This window comes from Malaclemys terrapin, chromosome 5 (genome assembly GCF_027887155.1).
Source record: "Malaclemys terrapin pileata isolate rMalTer1 chromosome 5, rMalTer1.hap1, whole genome shotgun sequence".
NCBI classification, from domain to species: Eukaryota; Metazoa; Chordata; order Testudines; family Emydidae; genus Malaclemys; species Malaclemys terrapin.
In genome coordinates this window covers 30,578,787-30,595,218 of record NC_071509.1, presented here as the reverse complement: position 1 = coordinate 30,595,218, position 16,432 = coordinate 30,578,787, and the positions used below count along the sequence as shown (strand labels likewise).

At 38.4% G+C, this 16,432-nt stretch overlaps 1 protein-coding gene across 11 annotated transcripts in view; it reads left to right on the top strand.

Moving 5' to 3' along the window:
* PROM1 (prominin 1) overlaps positions 1–16,432 on the top strand; it is an 84,893-nt gene that overhangs the window by 45,197 nt on the left and 23,264 nt on the right. For all 11 annotated transcript variants that reach the window (XR_008445215.1, XR_008445216.1, XM_054030937.1 and 8 more), the window contains 6 exons: positions 2,781–2,901; positions 5,602–5,665; positions 8,125–8,214; positions 9,869–10,086; positions 10,502–10,576; positions 11,960–12,023. Coding sequence is in view for 9 of the 11 variants with exons in the window: in XM_054030937.1 (XP_053886912.1) it covers positions 2,781–2,901; positions 5,602–5,665; positions 8,125–8,214; positions 9,869–10,086; positions 10,502–10,576; positions 11,960–12,023 (632 nt within the window). In the remaining 2 variants the exon portion in view is untranslated. The remainder of the gene's footprint in view (positions 1–2,780; positions 2,902–5,601; positions 5,666–8,124; positions 8,215–9,868; positions 10,087–10,501; positions 10,577–11,959; positions 12,024–16,432) is intronic.

The window sequence follows — 16,432 nt, the reverse complement described above, 5'->3', positions numbered from 1 at the left end:
GTACCTTTTTTTTGTTGGGTTGCAATTGCTGACCTCTTTGCTTTGTGAGAAGAATACACTAAGGATATAAAAACAACCCCTTCAAAGAACAAAGATGTCACTGTAAACTCAGTCATGTGAGTTACACACTAATACTGTACTTTACATTTGAATGACAGTTATGAGACATTTTTCTTTTTCAGTTGGTCAAAAGAAAGCAGCTAATCGGTTTTCTTTCACTGGGAAAATGATATTCAGAATCATTGTTCTCCTTGTAGGTGTGAAAGAAACAATGTATACGTTTGCCAGAAATGCAGCTGCCTTATTTTGAATGTCACCTTTAAAGATGCTTAATATATTTATCAGATCTGTTTGGGTTTTTTTTAAATGGTTTGGTGGAGACACACGTCTCTGCTTGAGAGTTGACAAATGTGACTAGGAAAGATTTTCAGGGAGTGGTGGGCTGCAAATGGAATTGAACCCATGACCTTTCAGTTAGTAAAGACAAGTGAGATGATGCTGGTGCCACTGTTGCTAACCCATGCTGCCATATCTTCATTACTTTTGTCGCCAGCATTCGCTAGGTCAAAGCTAGCATGGTTATGCCTACCCACGCTACAATTACACCTTTAATTTTCCATGTAGACAGCCCTCAGTTACCATCAGTGGCTCCTCCATGAGAAGGTTGGACACTAGCATCTTTTAAGGAAGCAATTGTTAAACCTTTGATTAAGAAATTATCTCTTGATGTTGAACTCTCCAGTTGTCATCCTGTCCCAAATCCTTCTTTCTGCGAGGTGAAGGTTAGTGATGCAATTCTAATAGAACAAATCTAGCAGCATCTAGAGTATCTATTTACATCCTGTGGTACAGTAATAAACAACATCTCCAAAATCTGACCTCTTCTCTCTGCCCATGCGGCTAAGATTCTTGTGATTGCTTCTTTTTCTTACTTTTAGAGCCCTTCCCACTATATCCCTGCTCTATTACCTTTATTGCAAGGTTGGCTCCTCTCTTCGCTCTGCCAACAATGCCTGCCTTGATTATCTGATTCTTCACGCCTCTGACAAGCAACTTTCCTACTTTGTCCCTTGCCACCCTTTAAATATGGGAAAAACTTTTTTTAATATAAAAAAAACTGCTGTCCAATACTGTCTCCTCAAAACTGAACTCAAATGTAACAAATACAGAAAATTGCAACTTGAGAATGGCTAATCAGATGGCAAGTTGTGCTCCCGATTTGCTAAGAATTGTGCATGTCTTATTGTTACCCTTCCATCCCACCAGATATGCTTGTCGTCTCCACCTGTTATATCATGTGTTCCCTAGATTATGAATTCTAGAGTCAGAATGGTTATTTACCATGTACCTAACACAATAGGGCCCTCAACATGGCTGACTTCTAGGCACTACTTTAAAATAAATGATTTAATAGTAGTATGAAGTGCTCAGGTCTCTTTGACCCCAGTTGTAGAGCCAGTATCATTTGTGTTAGTGATCTTCTAGCATGATCCCATTACATGGTGTTCTTTATATCCCTTTGATATTGCTAGCCTCAAACTGGTTTACTGCAACGCAAACTGCATGAGGTTACACCTTAAGACCATCCAGAAATTGCAGGTAGTGAAGGCAACTGCCTGCCTTCTTAAGCAACATTTCCCATAGAGGGGCATGTTACACCCATGGTCTGATCTGCTACCAGGTAATATCCGTCTGAAATTTAAGGTTTTAATTTTTAACCTGTAAAGTGGGTTTTTTCTCTTGTCTACCATATAGACCGTCTCTCTTGACTCCACTGTTGCATTCCCACCTGAGCTTCAGAGTGCAGCTCTTAGTCTACAATAGCAGAGATCTATACTTAAAAGGAGTAGAATAGGGTTTAAGTAATTACAGGAATTTTTTTAAGTGTGTCTCACTTTGGCAACTGATAAAAGTAGTTCCATATGGAAAGAGAGTGAACAAAAAATGAAATATTTTATAGTCTAAGATAACTCTCTCAAGCTTGTCATGGGCTTTTAGTTACCGTATTTTACTGTATATACAGATCTATTCTGTTGAAGATAGAATGGTGCAATCATAATGGCCAAACTGGGAAAATAATCATCAAACGCACTGATTGAAACTCCCATCTGCCTCCCATCTTTCATGTTATTAATTTGTTTTATATATTTCTCCCTGTGGCCGGAGTTCTTCCAACTCTGTGGGCATCCTTTGATTTTAAACCATTGAAGTTAATTAGACTATGTGCTGTTAAGTACATGTAAAGTTTTGGAAGATTGGGACCATAGTGAAAAAATTAGCAGTGGAAGTAATTCTAACTTAAAAACATGTTTCATGTATAATTCCTTTTAATAAGTTATTTACCAACTGTTGTAGATGTGTCAAACTAATGATTACTCGTGAAAAGAAATGTTAGCCTTCATAAATCATGGTGGTTTTTGTTTTTTTTAAATAACCAAGTATGCATAGTATTAGTATATCTTGTATACGTTTTGTAAATTTTTGACAACTGCAGTGCTGCAAATATGTCTTGCTATTGTGTGTTCCTTCTGAAGGCTTTGAGTTAACGTGATTTCTTTATTAAACATGTAGAAAATTAGTGATATATCAAATCTTCTAGCTAATTCCTCAGTGCCACCTAGTGGTTAAAATGAAATTTATAGTAAAAGGAGACATTAATTTGTCTGCAGGGACTCCATTACCCAGATAAATGTTGATTGCTTTGCTATGTTTTTTGTTCTTAATTGGCAGAATGGGTATTTGCAGTAGTAAAGTAATATCTCTTATCTTTCTGTTTATAGTATTGGTGTCCTTTGTGCATATGCTGCCAACCAGCACTTAACAAGTCAAGTCCGGGGAGCAAAGAACCTGGTGCACAGTAATTTTAAAGACCTGAGAATTTTCCTCAATAACACTCCAGGGGTAAAGAGATGCTTTCTTTATATATGTGGTTGTATATGTAAGATCAGTATTCTAGAAAACAGTGTTTCTTTCTATTTGGTATTAGTGATGCATGCAACAAATCCAACAAATCATGTTTTCTTTATGGGTGTCCATCTATTGCGCTGGTTGCCAATCGCATAAAATATAACACACAATACAATAAAAGATAAAGGACTTCTCATAAGTTAATAAATATCCGCCAGTTATTCTTGTGGACCAGCATTCTTCGAACAAATAAGGGGCTCTTCAGTAATGTGACACTCCTTTGCCTTTTTTCTGTTGCTGTACTGTGCGTTGCCAAAGAGGTAATTTTTTAAAGGGAAATAACCTCCTGTTTTTGGCAATTCTTATAAAAGTATGCATGGGCAACAGTGCCATACATCCATTTTCTTTATGCCAATATCCTCTGGAGTGAACGGTAGCCTTTTCTGTTTTTGTTGAACACCTTTTATGCTTTTTAATGCATATATTGAGGCATACCAAATGTGAATTAGTGTCCTTAATGGCTTCACACTTCCTTTTACGTTGCAAAGAGTCCTCCAAATACTTCTCTGTGACTTTCTCCAATGGAAGATTAATTCCTATTAGAGAACTTTATATGATAGCTTTTCCCTTCTGTGTTGTTGGATGTTTAATTCGTTACAAGTTGAAAAACCATCCTGTTTAAAAACCACATGGAAAGCAAAATAATATCCCACTTCTTATTGGTAGCGAAAATTTTGACAGAGCCAGTTCAGACAATACTGTTACATGACCACCCTCTGCATTGGTCGTCATAATCCGACTCTATCTTAGAGTATGAACTGCTTTTCTTTTGATTGAGGGCTTTGTAGTAATGATGTGAGAGTCTGGGAATTCAGGATGTCTCCTGCAACATTGCAGCCTGGGCTGCAGTATATTGTTGTTTGAAGGGAAATCTCCATCCACCACTTCCTTAATTCTCTCCACATCTGGGCATATTATTCCCTCTTGCCTCCAGCACATATGTATGTCGTGGCAGAGCCCTTTGGGGTAGATGTGGGGAAGGAAACATGAGGTCACATAACGAACATTTGGTTTTCAGTATGAAGTGCTTTTCATAAATCTACAGTCATTTTGAGCTGGCTCAGGGCATTGAAGTGAACCTGACATTGGTAGTTGTGACCCAGTTATACTAAGAATTCTTCCAACCCTCCCCACTCCTTTGCATCAGCCGCAGCTGGGTGCTTACAGTAGGAAATGTCAGAATATAAAATCTGCCCTGTTTCCTTCAGCTATCGTGATGTGTATATTCGAAATATCTAAAAAGCTAATGACTCCTAAAAGTACTTCTGCACCAAGTTAAAATAAGTACAGGGTATTAGAGACAGAATGCTCATGGAAACTGCAGAAACTCCTCAAAGCCTCAGTTTTGTATTGTTTTCCAGTTCTTACCTAGGTTTATTAGTTCTTTCTTTGTATAATTAACTAAATATTATCTATAGTCTAGTCTATCATATGCGACTCTTCTTAATATGTTGCTTTGTTGTGCAAAGCATCTTTATATCATGTACTCATGTGCCTCTAATCAAATCCCAGAAATTCTTGAGACTAATAGGAAGGCTCTTAGGTTTTGTTGACAGTGGTATAGAATCCATCTGATTGTAAACTGCAGACAGACTTCTGAAGTACTAACTTAACACATCCAATCAGCATTAGGTGCAGAATATATAGAGGATTTGATGAAGATGTCAAGTGCTCAGGGCTGTTGTCATAGAAGATTTGCATTATCAACAGCTTCAGTGCAATTGACAGTCTGTCTATTAAGGACATCAACTCATACACCAGTCCCCTAGGATATCTATACTTGTTTTGCTAGTCATTCTAAATCCCACTTTGTTTTGTGATGTTGTTTGGGAATTCATAGCAGTCCTGCTAAGAACTGTTTAAATTAATTTCTTCTGCAGACTTCAGAGCCTAGAATACTATGGTATGTTGAGAAGAGAGGCAAAAATATAATCTAAGTCAGGCACAAAATGTTTCATATGCTGCATATGTTGATTTCATCCATTTAATCACTGCTGCTTTTGTGACACGTTGGATTTACCACACTGAATACTTGAAGATGCAAGCCAAATAAAAATACAAACCAAACAAAAACTGATTAACAAAAGACCTTGTCATCATCATAATGCTGCTCTCTGGGATAGTGCAGACCCCAGACTGTCACTGGACAGAACCATGGAATTGGTAAAGGGCACAGTCTGCAATTGGAAAAGGACAGCCACCTTCCTTCCTGTGGCCAGCAATGGAAGTGCCTGCAAGTTACCTAGCATGTTAAGGGAAAACAAAGGAATAAAAATTGGTGAAGCAGTTCAGACACTTTCTGCATATATCGCAGTGAAGGAGGGACTAAATATTGTTCTATGACCAGAGGGATAGAACTAGCATGAAACAGAGATACACAAGACCCTCGTCATACTGGATCGCTTGAAGGAATCCTCATGAAGCAGCAATTGCTGCTATTAATGATCATTGGGGTTTAAAACTGCTCCCTAGGAGACTTCCCAATTAAGCATCTCACGATTGAAGAGAATTGTACTGTATGTTGTTGAAAGTATTAATGGTAGAGTTCAACAGTTTTGTGGTTTTGCAGATAAATATGTATGTGTGGGATGGTTACTGTTTCTTTACTAAAAATATATTTTTTTAAACTTTTAGCAAATTGACTACTTGGTGAGCCAATATAACACTACCAAGAACAAAGCACTCTCCGACCTTGATAGTAAGCAATAAAAGTTTTTATTAGCTATGTCTGTGTTATGTTATGTGTGTATTCAGTGAAGAGTTCACTGAAGAGCTCGTGAATGACTTCTAACACAATACGAAAGTCAAGTTGTTATAACCAGAATCCCAAGCAAATCAGTAAAACAAAAATATAATTTTTCATGAAAAATGTCACGCGTGGCACGATATAAATTTTTCTAAAAAATAAACTCCATTCTTCATTAAATGACTTTCACTTTAAGTCAAAGACTAATAATTTTTGCCTTTTTGAGTTCAGTAATCACTGGTGGTTTCAGAGGAAGCATTTCTTAATTTTTAAAGGACTGGTTGCCAAGTGACATGGCTCCTGGCTGCATTTCAGATTGTGTTTGAGCTTAGTCAAGTCCAGTGCTGTGTTTCAGTGTTCTTGGCATTATAATAGACACATAGACATGTTGAGATATAAGTTTACTGATGATTGTAAAACTCTTTCAGATATTTGGCTGGAGCAAGAGAGAATTATTGAGAGCAATTATTTTATAACTAGCACTTGAAAAGCACAGATCATGAAACTTAAAGCAGTTGCTGTGTTTTCCTCTGCAGAACAGTTATGGCACTTGGTGACATTTCTGAAGCTTTTAATTAAAAAAAAAAAAAAAAAAAGGCCAAATTGTGGATTTATTTTTTTCAAGGCTTTTACTTCAGTGTCTAAAGTTAAAAGAAGCCCAGCTACATATGGACCTTCTCTAGACTAGAGTAAAAGGTGTGGTGTTAGCACCTTAGTTAGCACCCTTTAGCAAGCAAGTTTTAAAAGTCTGTGTAGATGACAGTGTGTACTTTAACATGCTACAGCACATGTTAAAGGCAGCATGTCTTGTCTATGCTAGGCTTTTAAAACATGTTATCACATTGTTTAACATCACACGTTTAAAATCCTAGTTTCAACAAAGCCACAGAATGCACAGCTGGTCTCAAAGAAAGGGTGATCGTGCACAAGACTAATGGGCATTTGGAGGATAATTTAAAATTGCCATTTGCATGTTCAGCACTCGTTTATGGCTTTCCATGCTCTTGAAGTTGCAGACTAAACTGAGTATTTATCTGCCTCCACTGCCAGTTTAAGACCTGGGTCTTTATATTCAAAGCCATCAGTGGGACATGTTCCAGCTCACAAGAGACCAGATCTCCATCTGCAAACCACCAAGAGAGTTGTACTCCTCTAGGGCAATAGTGAAAAGCCCGAACAGTGTATGGGAGCTGCTGACAAAGCATTTTAAGTTAAGGGTGGCAGCTGTGGAATGAAGTTAGGGAGGAATTTAGACAAATCCAGAGTTTGACCGCTTTTAGGAAACACTGAAAAACCTTCCTATATAATAAAACCTTTCCACCATAACCAGAATTGACAATGTTGACCACCTTGGATGCTCCCATGCCATAGCTCCCTGACACCTCCCAAACCCCCATCCCTATCCCCACTCCCAAAAAACCTACCCTAAGAGCTTTCTGTGACTTGAAAATGGAGAAAAGCCAGAGACTCCATAAAGTTCACTAGGGACGTTACTATTGCCAAACTGTTCTATGTGGAAGATAGTCAGATACTACAATGATGGGCAGATGTACAAAAATCTAAGATTGATGGAAAATTTAAAGTATCTTTGGGACTGTCTTTTAAGAACACAGCTGGGGCTTTGGGGAAAAAGAGGGAGAAAGGGATCCAAAGAATCAATTTCCCTATTTCTTGTGCACTATGAAAAATAGTTCATAGTAAAGGATTGTTGCCCAAAATTCACTGCAAAATGATGGACTTTTCGTAAAAAAGTAAAGTTAAGGAGCAGTGCTTCGATAACAAAAAGCAATACTGAAATACGCATTTCTGGTTTGTTGTTTCATTGCTAGTGTCTTCACTTTCCCAAGGCAGGCACTAATAAATCGACCTCACTCCCTTTTTGATTTATTGCTTAATCCCATAAGTCTTAGAGCAGGGGTAGGTAACCTATGGCACGCGTGCCAAAGGCGGCACGCGAGCTGATTTTCAGCAGCACTCACACTGCCCGGGTCCTGGCCACTGGTCTGGGGGACTCTGCATTTTAATTTAATTTTAAATGAAGCTTCTTAAACATTTTAAAAACCTTATTTACTTGACATACAACAATAGTTTATATCTATATTATAGACTTATAGAAAGAGACCTTCTAAAAATGTTAAAATGTATTACTGGCATGCGAAACCTTAAATTAGAGTGAATAAATGAAGACTCGGCACACCACTTCTGAAAGGTTGCCAACCCCTGTCTTAGAGGTAAGTGTTGCCAAAGAAGGTGTGGGCAGTGAAGTAGTCTTACGCTGAACTTTGATTTTAGTCCTGAGTGCAACTTTTTAGAAGTTAGTAAAAATTGGTGCAAGATACTTGTTCTAATAGGTAGTGATACAGGATTGCATTGAACTGGCTTGCAGTGGTTTTAATTTTCTCTTACTACAGATGTTGGGCCATTGCTTGGCAGCAGAGTTCAGGAGCGGTTCGCGAAAGAAGTGCGTCCTGCACTCGATGCGGCTCTAACAATGGCAGGAGGTAAATGCACATCTCCGCTTTTATTTATTAACCTTCCATTGCCTTGTTAAGAGAGACACCCTCTTTCTATTCCAAAGTTTATGTAATTTTGTAATCAGTCTATACGTGGAGGTTTTTTTCTGGGCAGTGACACTTGCCAAGTGAATTGAGAGTGTTGTGCATGCCTTAGGACTAGGGAAAAGCATGGTCCCGTTACTGAGGAAAGAGTATTATTCCAGTGGCAGGAGCTTTTTTCTTTTTCTCAGAGTATGCATCCTTGCATCTGTCTGTTTAAAAAGGTATTTGACATCTCTGCACTTTCAGATGGATGGATACTGGACCTTCTGCGTCTTTGAATGCTAGGTTTTGGCTAGGTAAACGTCCCAGCTTTACTTCTTCCAGTAGTATCAATAGTTTATGGAAGTTGCAGTGGTAGTGAGTTTACACAGCAGAGTTAGCCAGTGGATTGATTGCATTGTACGAAAGATTTTGAGCCTATTCAGCTGGGTCTTTGCAGTGAATTTCCCATCATTTGAAATTGTATGTCTGTTGCCAGACTTTTTCTTCTTGTATGGAAAGGCTGATTAGGAAACATTCAAACTTTTTGTGAACAGTAATTAATGAGTAGTAGTTTATCTGCTTCTCAGGCAGGTCCTACTGTTTTATACCTTCAGTCCTCAAAGGTGTGTTGCTGCTTTTTATGTGTGGGCTAGCACCATCAAGTTAAAATATTTGTCTAGTTTATTGTGAAGGTACCAGCAACTCAAATTTCTTGACCGTACATGCTTTGGGGCTTAGTAACACTTGATTCTGTGATTTGTCCATTATAAAGATGATTTCAACAGTTCTTGTTTTATGCAAGATTGCTAATTCAGGAATTTATAACTGGTGCAGTTGTACATACAAAAGTGAAAATTATCACTGAATTTAGTCACTTTTTTTGCTCTACCCATGCACATGAAACTGTTTGCACACATCACCAGACCCCTTTCTCATCACCCATTATCATTCTCCTTTCTTTGCTTTATTTTTCTATTTGGCTTGAAGTCAAAGTGGAAAGGGCTATAAAAGGTAAAAGACTTGACAAAATCTTGTGTGTTGTGTGAAGTGTGGTTCATTTTTTTTGTGCACTTTCTTGTGCATTTTTAGCTGTATCTGTTTGTCTATTACCCTTATGTTGAGCACTTCATAGTTTTTGTATGACTGGGCTGAGATCTAAAGGCAGAAAATGTTGAACCAGCATTAGTGATGGCTGGTGCAACATGTTCTGTTTCACTTGAAACTCACAGTTCAGTGATGTGCCCCAAGTGTATGGTAGTGATAGAAATACAGAAAATATCGTATTGAGCTTGCAAAACAAGGCCCTGGATTTGTTGCTAATGACTTGACCCACTTGTGCTGGTATATGATAATGAAACAGTGGTCTCGTATTTCTGTGTTGCAATCCACCCAAACTAGTGAACCGAACTAAGAGTAAAAGGGGGTAAATTTTGGGGGTGGGTAGAATCCTGGTAAAAATAGTTTGGCCTGTGCTAGCAAAATGTGCCATGCGTCTGTTTGCAGTATATTTTCTGCTGCAATAGAGTTGGTTCTTGTAGTTAAATGTATGCATCTTGCTGAGTAACTAGACTGACTTCTAAATCAAACTTGTTTTAAAATCTTTGTATCATCACAGCAATCAGAGAAACAAAGGAGGCATTGGAAAATGTAAGCGTCTCTGTGGAGGTTTTGCAGGAAGGTACTGAAAGGCTGCATTCTAACCTGACCGATGTTAAAATACACCTGAGCAACACACTCAGTGACTCTGCATGCTCTGCTGCTCAAGCTGCTTCAACTTGCAACATTATCAGAAATTCATTAAATCAACTGAATATCAATGCTAACTTCAGTGGGGTAAGAATATTTTTTCAACGTTTCACAATGTAGTTTCATTGTATTACCTCAGTAATATTCCTCTGATTTAGGCTCAATTTGTGGAATAATTTGTGTAGCAAAATGATCTATTCTGCATCTCTTCATCTATGCAATTTCAATCACTGCTTTTATCTTGAGTGCGCTGGAAAGTAAGATGGAGAGATGTACGTCAATCAGCGATGTTAAAATGCTGCTCTGGCCAACACTATGATCTGCTAACTATAATTGCTGAGTATAAATTTTGCTTTCATCCAATGAAGGTTTACGGAGAGCACTAGCAATATTGTGCTATACACATTCTCCCAATTTGTTTTTACTATCCCCTTTGAAATATAGGGTCCAGTAGTGTATATGGTATTTTGATTTAACTCAAGAATGCTTTTTTCCATCCTAGTTGCCAGGTGTGAGCACACAGGTTGCCAAAGTCAATGATGTCCTTAAAATAGACCTTTCCAGTTTGGTTCAAAAGGTACGTTTCTTGGTACATTAAATAATAGGATGGGATGATTACATATGACATTTGTTCTTGGCTTTCCCAAGTAGAAGTCTTTCTCCTCCTTACTGCTTCTTAGCGGGTTTCTCTCCTGACTGTCCCGGCGTTGGTTCACATCTTAAGATTTAATATGTAATAATACTTGCATAAGGTTTTACATCTTCAGAGCACTGTGCATCCATAATTAACATTAGTTTTCTACTAAAGGATATTCCTCAAAAGCAAAAAGACAGAATCTGGGTCTACTGCAGTGGTGGGCAACTTGCGGTCCATCAGGGTAATCTACTGGCGGGCCGCAAGACAGTTTGTTTACATTGACTATCTGCAGGCACGGCCGCCACAGCTCCCAGTGGCTGCGGTTCGCCGTTCCCAGCCAATGGGAGCTGCGGAAAGCGGCGCAGGCCGCAGGGACGTGCTGACCGCCTCTTCCTGCAGCTCCCGTTGGCCGGGAATGGTGAACCGTGGCCACTAGGAGCTACAAGCAGCCATGCCTGCGGACAGTCAATTTAAACAAACTGTCTCGCGGTCCGCCAACAGATTACCCTGATGGGCTGCTGATTGCCGACCACTGGTCTACTGGCATATATTATACCTTTTCAAATTTTAAAGCTTAGGTACTTTTAGTAGGAGCTCTGTTAAAAGATAGAAAAGCAGTCCACAAGCCCCAGGGCATGAGGGGTTCATCTAGACCCCTGCCTGTCACATGGGTGATCAGAGTGAGGGGGAGATACAAAGGTAGTAGATGGTGGCTAGGTAGAGTGAAGTGTGCCCTTTCCTTTCTGATCTGGTTAAGATGCTGGAAAGTTCTCTGGCAATTGGCACCCACTGTTTTGAGCATCTTGGGTTTTTTTTTGTTTGTAATCCTTTGTCTCCATAAAACAAAGGCCTGAGGAAAAGGATTGAAATTCTGGCACCGGTGACAGTGTTGTTCATCTTTTCTGATTGGTGTTTCTGCTTACCAGTCTCAACATGACATTTTTGTTTTGGGATGGACTACTACTCTGAGAGGAGTAGACTGTGTAGGTGTTCAGCATTTCAGCATTGTTTACTGAGAATACGTGTGTGCGTCGGACAAAAAGCACCTTAGCGGCATAATCATGCAAATGTGACTGATGTATGTTTAAAAAAGTGTTTGTGTTTGTTTGCTTCTTCAGGGACTAATTGTGAGAGCAAAATACCTGGATTAGACTCTCTCATTAAGCTTTCTATAGTATTTTGTACTTTTAATGGGTGACATAAAATTTGTTTGACATACCAGATAAGATGTGATGTGTATAATGTTAACCCTTTTACAACAGAAAAACAAATGTGAGCAATTCAGCATTGAGATATTCTTTTAACTCTCTCCATTTATTTTAGGGCTATGCAGCCTTTAATAATACTCCAGATTTAGTGCTGAACCAAACCAGGAACATCTTATCAGGTGAAACTGATAATAGAATTTGCTTTTTATTTTGATTGATAAATTGTTTTCTAGAGCATAACATTGAAGTTTAGTATCACTCCTTTACCATGGTTATATTTTTGTATCCTCTTTATTGGTGATGTTTCAGAAAATGCTATCAAAGATGAAATCTAAAACTTGTTCACATTTTTGTAGACTGAGAAGACCACCTTTGGCAGTATTATTGTCTCATAATTAAATCTAAGAATACAACATATGGTGTTTTATGCATTGTTTCTTGAACTACTACTGCCTTGGAAGTGAAATCTTGAAGTCTACATGGCATTTGGGTTACTAAATCCTTATTGTGCTATAATGTTGACAGTGCTTTGGTTGGAAAAAGCACGCATACAGTATTTATTATTTATTTAAGCTTAGCTCCTAATAAAAAAAGAAACTGATCTATGTAGTGGTATAAAATCTAGTGGGTAAAACACATGCCTTACATAATATTTTAACTTGTTCTTTATCTAACCTTTTACGTACCCAAAAAATCAAACAGTTAAAACAGTTAAATTGGCTAACAGCTTAGTTATCATTAACGGGTAACATGTAGTACATTTAATATATGAATGTGTATACTAATGTGTTTTAATTTTTGTTCTTGCATTGTGGACCTGTTCTGCTAATATAAACAGCTGTTCCTTGTAAGTTTGGCAAAACAATACACAGTATGTATGTAAACATAGCATACTGTGTGACCTTGTCTAAAATGAGTCAAAGTTTTCTAAGATGATGATATTACATTTGTTTCATTAAGGAGATCTAAATGCAAAAATACTCCTTTCCAGTAGCTGCCAATTTGCATAAAACCAGGCAGGCTTTCATTATTTTAGCAGCGTGATGTTTCTTACTAATAACTGAGTGCAGGATAGAAATCAAGTTAAAAATAGAGGAAAAAATTGTAATAGACTTAATTTCATGAACAGTTTAGTTCTTAAAGAGAAGGAGGGTTTGGGTTTAGGAAACCTGGTACCTGAATCTATTTGTTTCAAAGCGTAAAAAAGGCCTGATTCTCCTGGAGCAGGGGGATAGTGCTGGCCATTACCAAATTCATATGGCAAGTTGACATCTGACAGGATGTATCCTGATGGAATAGGGTGCATCAGAATTTTGAAGGAAAAAGGAATGAAGAAAAATGCATTTCTTTATAGTACAACGGAAGTATGAAATATTTTAGGATCTCTGTGCAGCTAAATATAACTTTTAAATTATACCAACAGATTAGCATGTTCCCTCATAAATTGAGATGACCAAAATATTACTTCATTAGCACATCTTTTTGAAGAATGCTGCTAACTAATTGGAAAGACTTTTTATTTAAAATATAATTTGTTTTTACAAAATCCATAACTTTTAACTCTTTCTATGTTGAGAAGTTAATATAGGATCTTTAATTTGTTTAACAGGGTGTGTTGTATGCCATAGGAAGTAGTGTTTAAACTAGGGCTGTCAAGTGATTTAAAAAAAATTAATCACCGTTTTAATCATATTGTTAAACAATAGAATACAAATTGAAATGTATGAAATATTTTTGGATGTTTTTCTGCATATACTCGATCATAAGCCAGTTCATTTATAAGCTGACCTCTCCCTCCGATGGATAAGTAAAAATGGAAAATGTGTATGACCCGTTCATAAGCCAACCCTATAATTCAGGGGTCGGCAAACTTTGGCTCCCAGGCCATTAGGATAAGCCGCTGGTGGGCCGAGATGGTTTGTTTACCTCGCGTCCACAGGCACAGAGATAAACCTAAGTAAACAAAGTGTCCCAGCGCACCAGCTGCTTACCCTGACGGGCTGAGACAGCAACTGGTGGGGAAATTTTTGGGGGGGAGAAGCTGGGGGTTAAGGGAGTAACCCCTGTGACCACCCTCCACATGACCCCACCCCTAGCCCGGGACCCCCACGCTCTCCCCATCCCATCCCTTCCTACCTTATCTGGGGAGGGCCAGGGGAGGATGTCTCTGGCCTGGCTGGAGCTGCTCTGGCAGACCGGGCAGCACGGACGCAGCCTGCCAGCCCTGGAGCTGTAGCTGCTTCGGAGGCTGGGTGGAGAGCAGTGTGGCCAGAAGCGGAGAGACTCTGGCCCTGCCTTTTCCCTTCTGGTTTTGCTGGCTGTGCTGCCTCTGTTGGGGGGAGGGGCTGTGTCCCAACTCTCCCTCTCTATACCCATTCATAAGCCGACCCCCTTCTCTGGTGCTTCCCTTTTTTACTAAAAAAAATTCGGTTTATGAACGAGTATATATGGTATATTGATTTCAATGACAACACAGAATACAAAGTGAACACTGCTCGCTTTATATTATGATTACAAATATTTGAGCTATAAAAATGATAAACAAAAGAAACCGTATTTTTCAATTCACTTCATACAAATACTATAGTGCAATTTCTTTATCGTGAAAGTGCAACTTACAAATGTAGATTTTTTGTTTGTTTGTTACAAAACTGCACTCAGAAACAAAAAAATGCAAAACTTTAGAGCCTAAAAGTCCACTCAGTCCTACTTCTCGTTCAGCCCATCGCTAGGACAAACAAGTTTGTTTACATTTACAGGAGATAATGCTGCCCACTTCTTGTTCACAGTGTCACCAGAAAATGAGAACAGGCGTTTGCACGGGACTTCTGTAGCCAGCATTGCAAGGTATTTACGTACCAGACATGCTAAACGTTCGTATGCCTCTTCATGCTTCAGCCACTATTCCAAAGGACGTGCTTCCATGCTGATGACGATCATTTAAAAAAAATGCGTTAATTAAGTTTGTGACTGAACTCCTTGGGGGAGAACTGTGTGTCTCCGGCTCTATTTTACCTGCATTTTGCCATATATTTCATGTTATAGTAGTCTCGGATGATGACTCAGCACATGTTGTTCATTTTAAGAACACTTTCGCTGCAGATTTGACAAAACACAAAGAAGGTACCAGTGTGAGATTTCTAAAGATAGCTACAGCACTCAACCCAAGGTTTAAGAATCTGAAGTGCCTTCAAAAATCTGAGAGGGATGAGGTGTGGTGCATGCTTTCTGAAGTCTTAAAAGCGCAACACTCTGATACGGAATCTACAGAACCCAAACTACCAAAAAAGAAAATCAACCTTCTGTTGGTGGCATCTGACTCATGATGATGAAAATGAACATGCGTCAGTCTGCACTGCTTTGGATTGTTATCAAGCAGAACCAGTCATCAGCATGAACATAACATAAGGACGGCCATACTGGGTCAGACCAACGGTCCATCTAGCTCAGTATCCTATCTTCTGACAGTGGCAAATGCCAGGTGCCCCAGAGGGAATGAACAGAACAGGTAATCATCAAGTGATCCATCCTGTGAACGCATCTCTTCTGAAATGGTGGTTGAAGCATGAAGGGACATGTAAATATCTTGCGACACTAGCTACAACACTCCCATTCGAACGCCTGTTCCCACTTTCTGGTGATATTGTGAACAAGAAGTGGGCAGCATTATCTCCCGTAAATGTAGACAAAGATTGGCTGAACAAGAAGTATGACTGAGTGGATGTTTCAGAGTAGCAACCATGTTAGTCTCTATCCGCAAAAAGAACAGGAGTACTTGTGGCACCTTAGAGACTAACAAATTTATTAGAGCATAAGCTTTCGTGGACCACTTAAGTGGGCTGTAGTCCACGAAAGCTTATGCTCTAATAAATTTGTTAGCCTCTAAGGTGCCACAAGTACTCCTGTTCTTTTTGAGTGGATGTGTAGGCTCTAAAGTTTTGCATTGTTTTGTTTTCGGGTGCAGTTTTATAACCAAAAAAAATCTACATTTGTGGGTTGCACTTTCATGATAGAGATAGCACTACTGTACTTGTATGAGGTGAATTGGAAAAATACTGTTTCTTTTGTTTATCATTTTTACAGCTCAAATATTTGTAATAATAATATAAAGTGAGCACTGTACACTTTATATTTTGTGTTGTCATTGAAATCAATATATTTGAAAATGCAGACAAACATCCAAAATATTTAATACATTTCAGTTGGTATTTTATTTAACAATGCGATTAGAATTGCGATTGATCGCAATTAATTTTTTTAATCACTATTAATTTTTTTGAGTTAATCAAATGACTTAACTGTGATTAATCGACTGCCCTAGTTTAAACAATCTTAAAACTTCTCCTGTTAATCGTTCATAAATCTAATTGCCTTGCTCAGTATTGCTATTTGGTATGTTACAAAAAAAATTGCAAGATTTAAATTAGCTGGATTTAAAAAAGAGACAATCGTTTTAAAATGAATCAAGAAAACTCTGACTTTGACTTCAACATCTTTCATTGTTAAGTTGAATGTTAAAACTACAGTATGTGTGTGTTAAAATGCCATTATCTTATGTTGAAAGCTAATATTCCATGTGGCTTGCCTG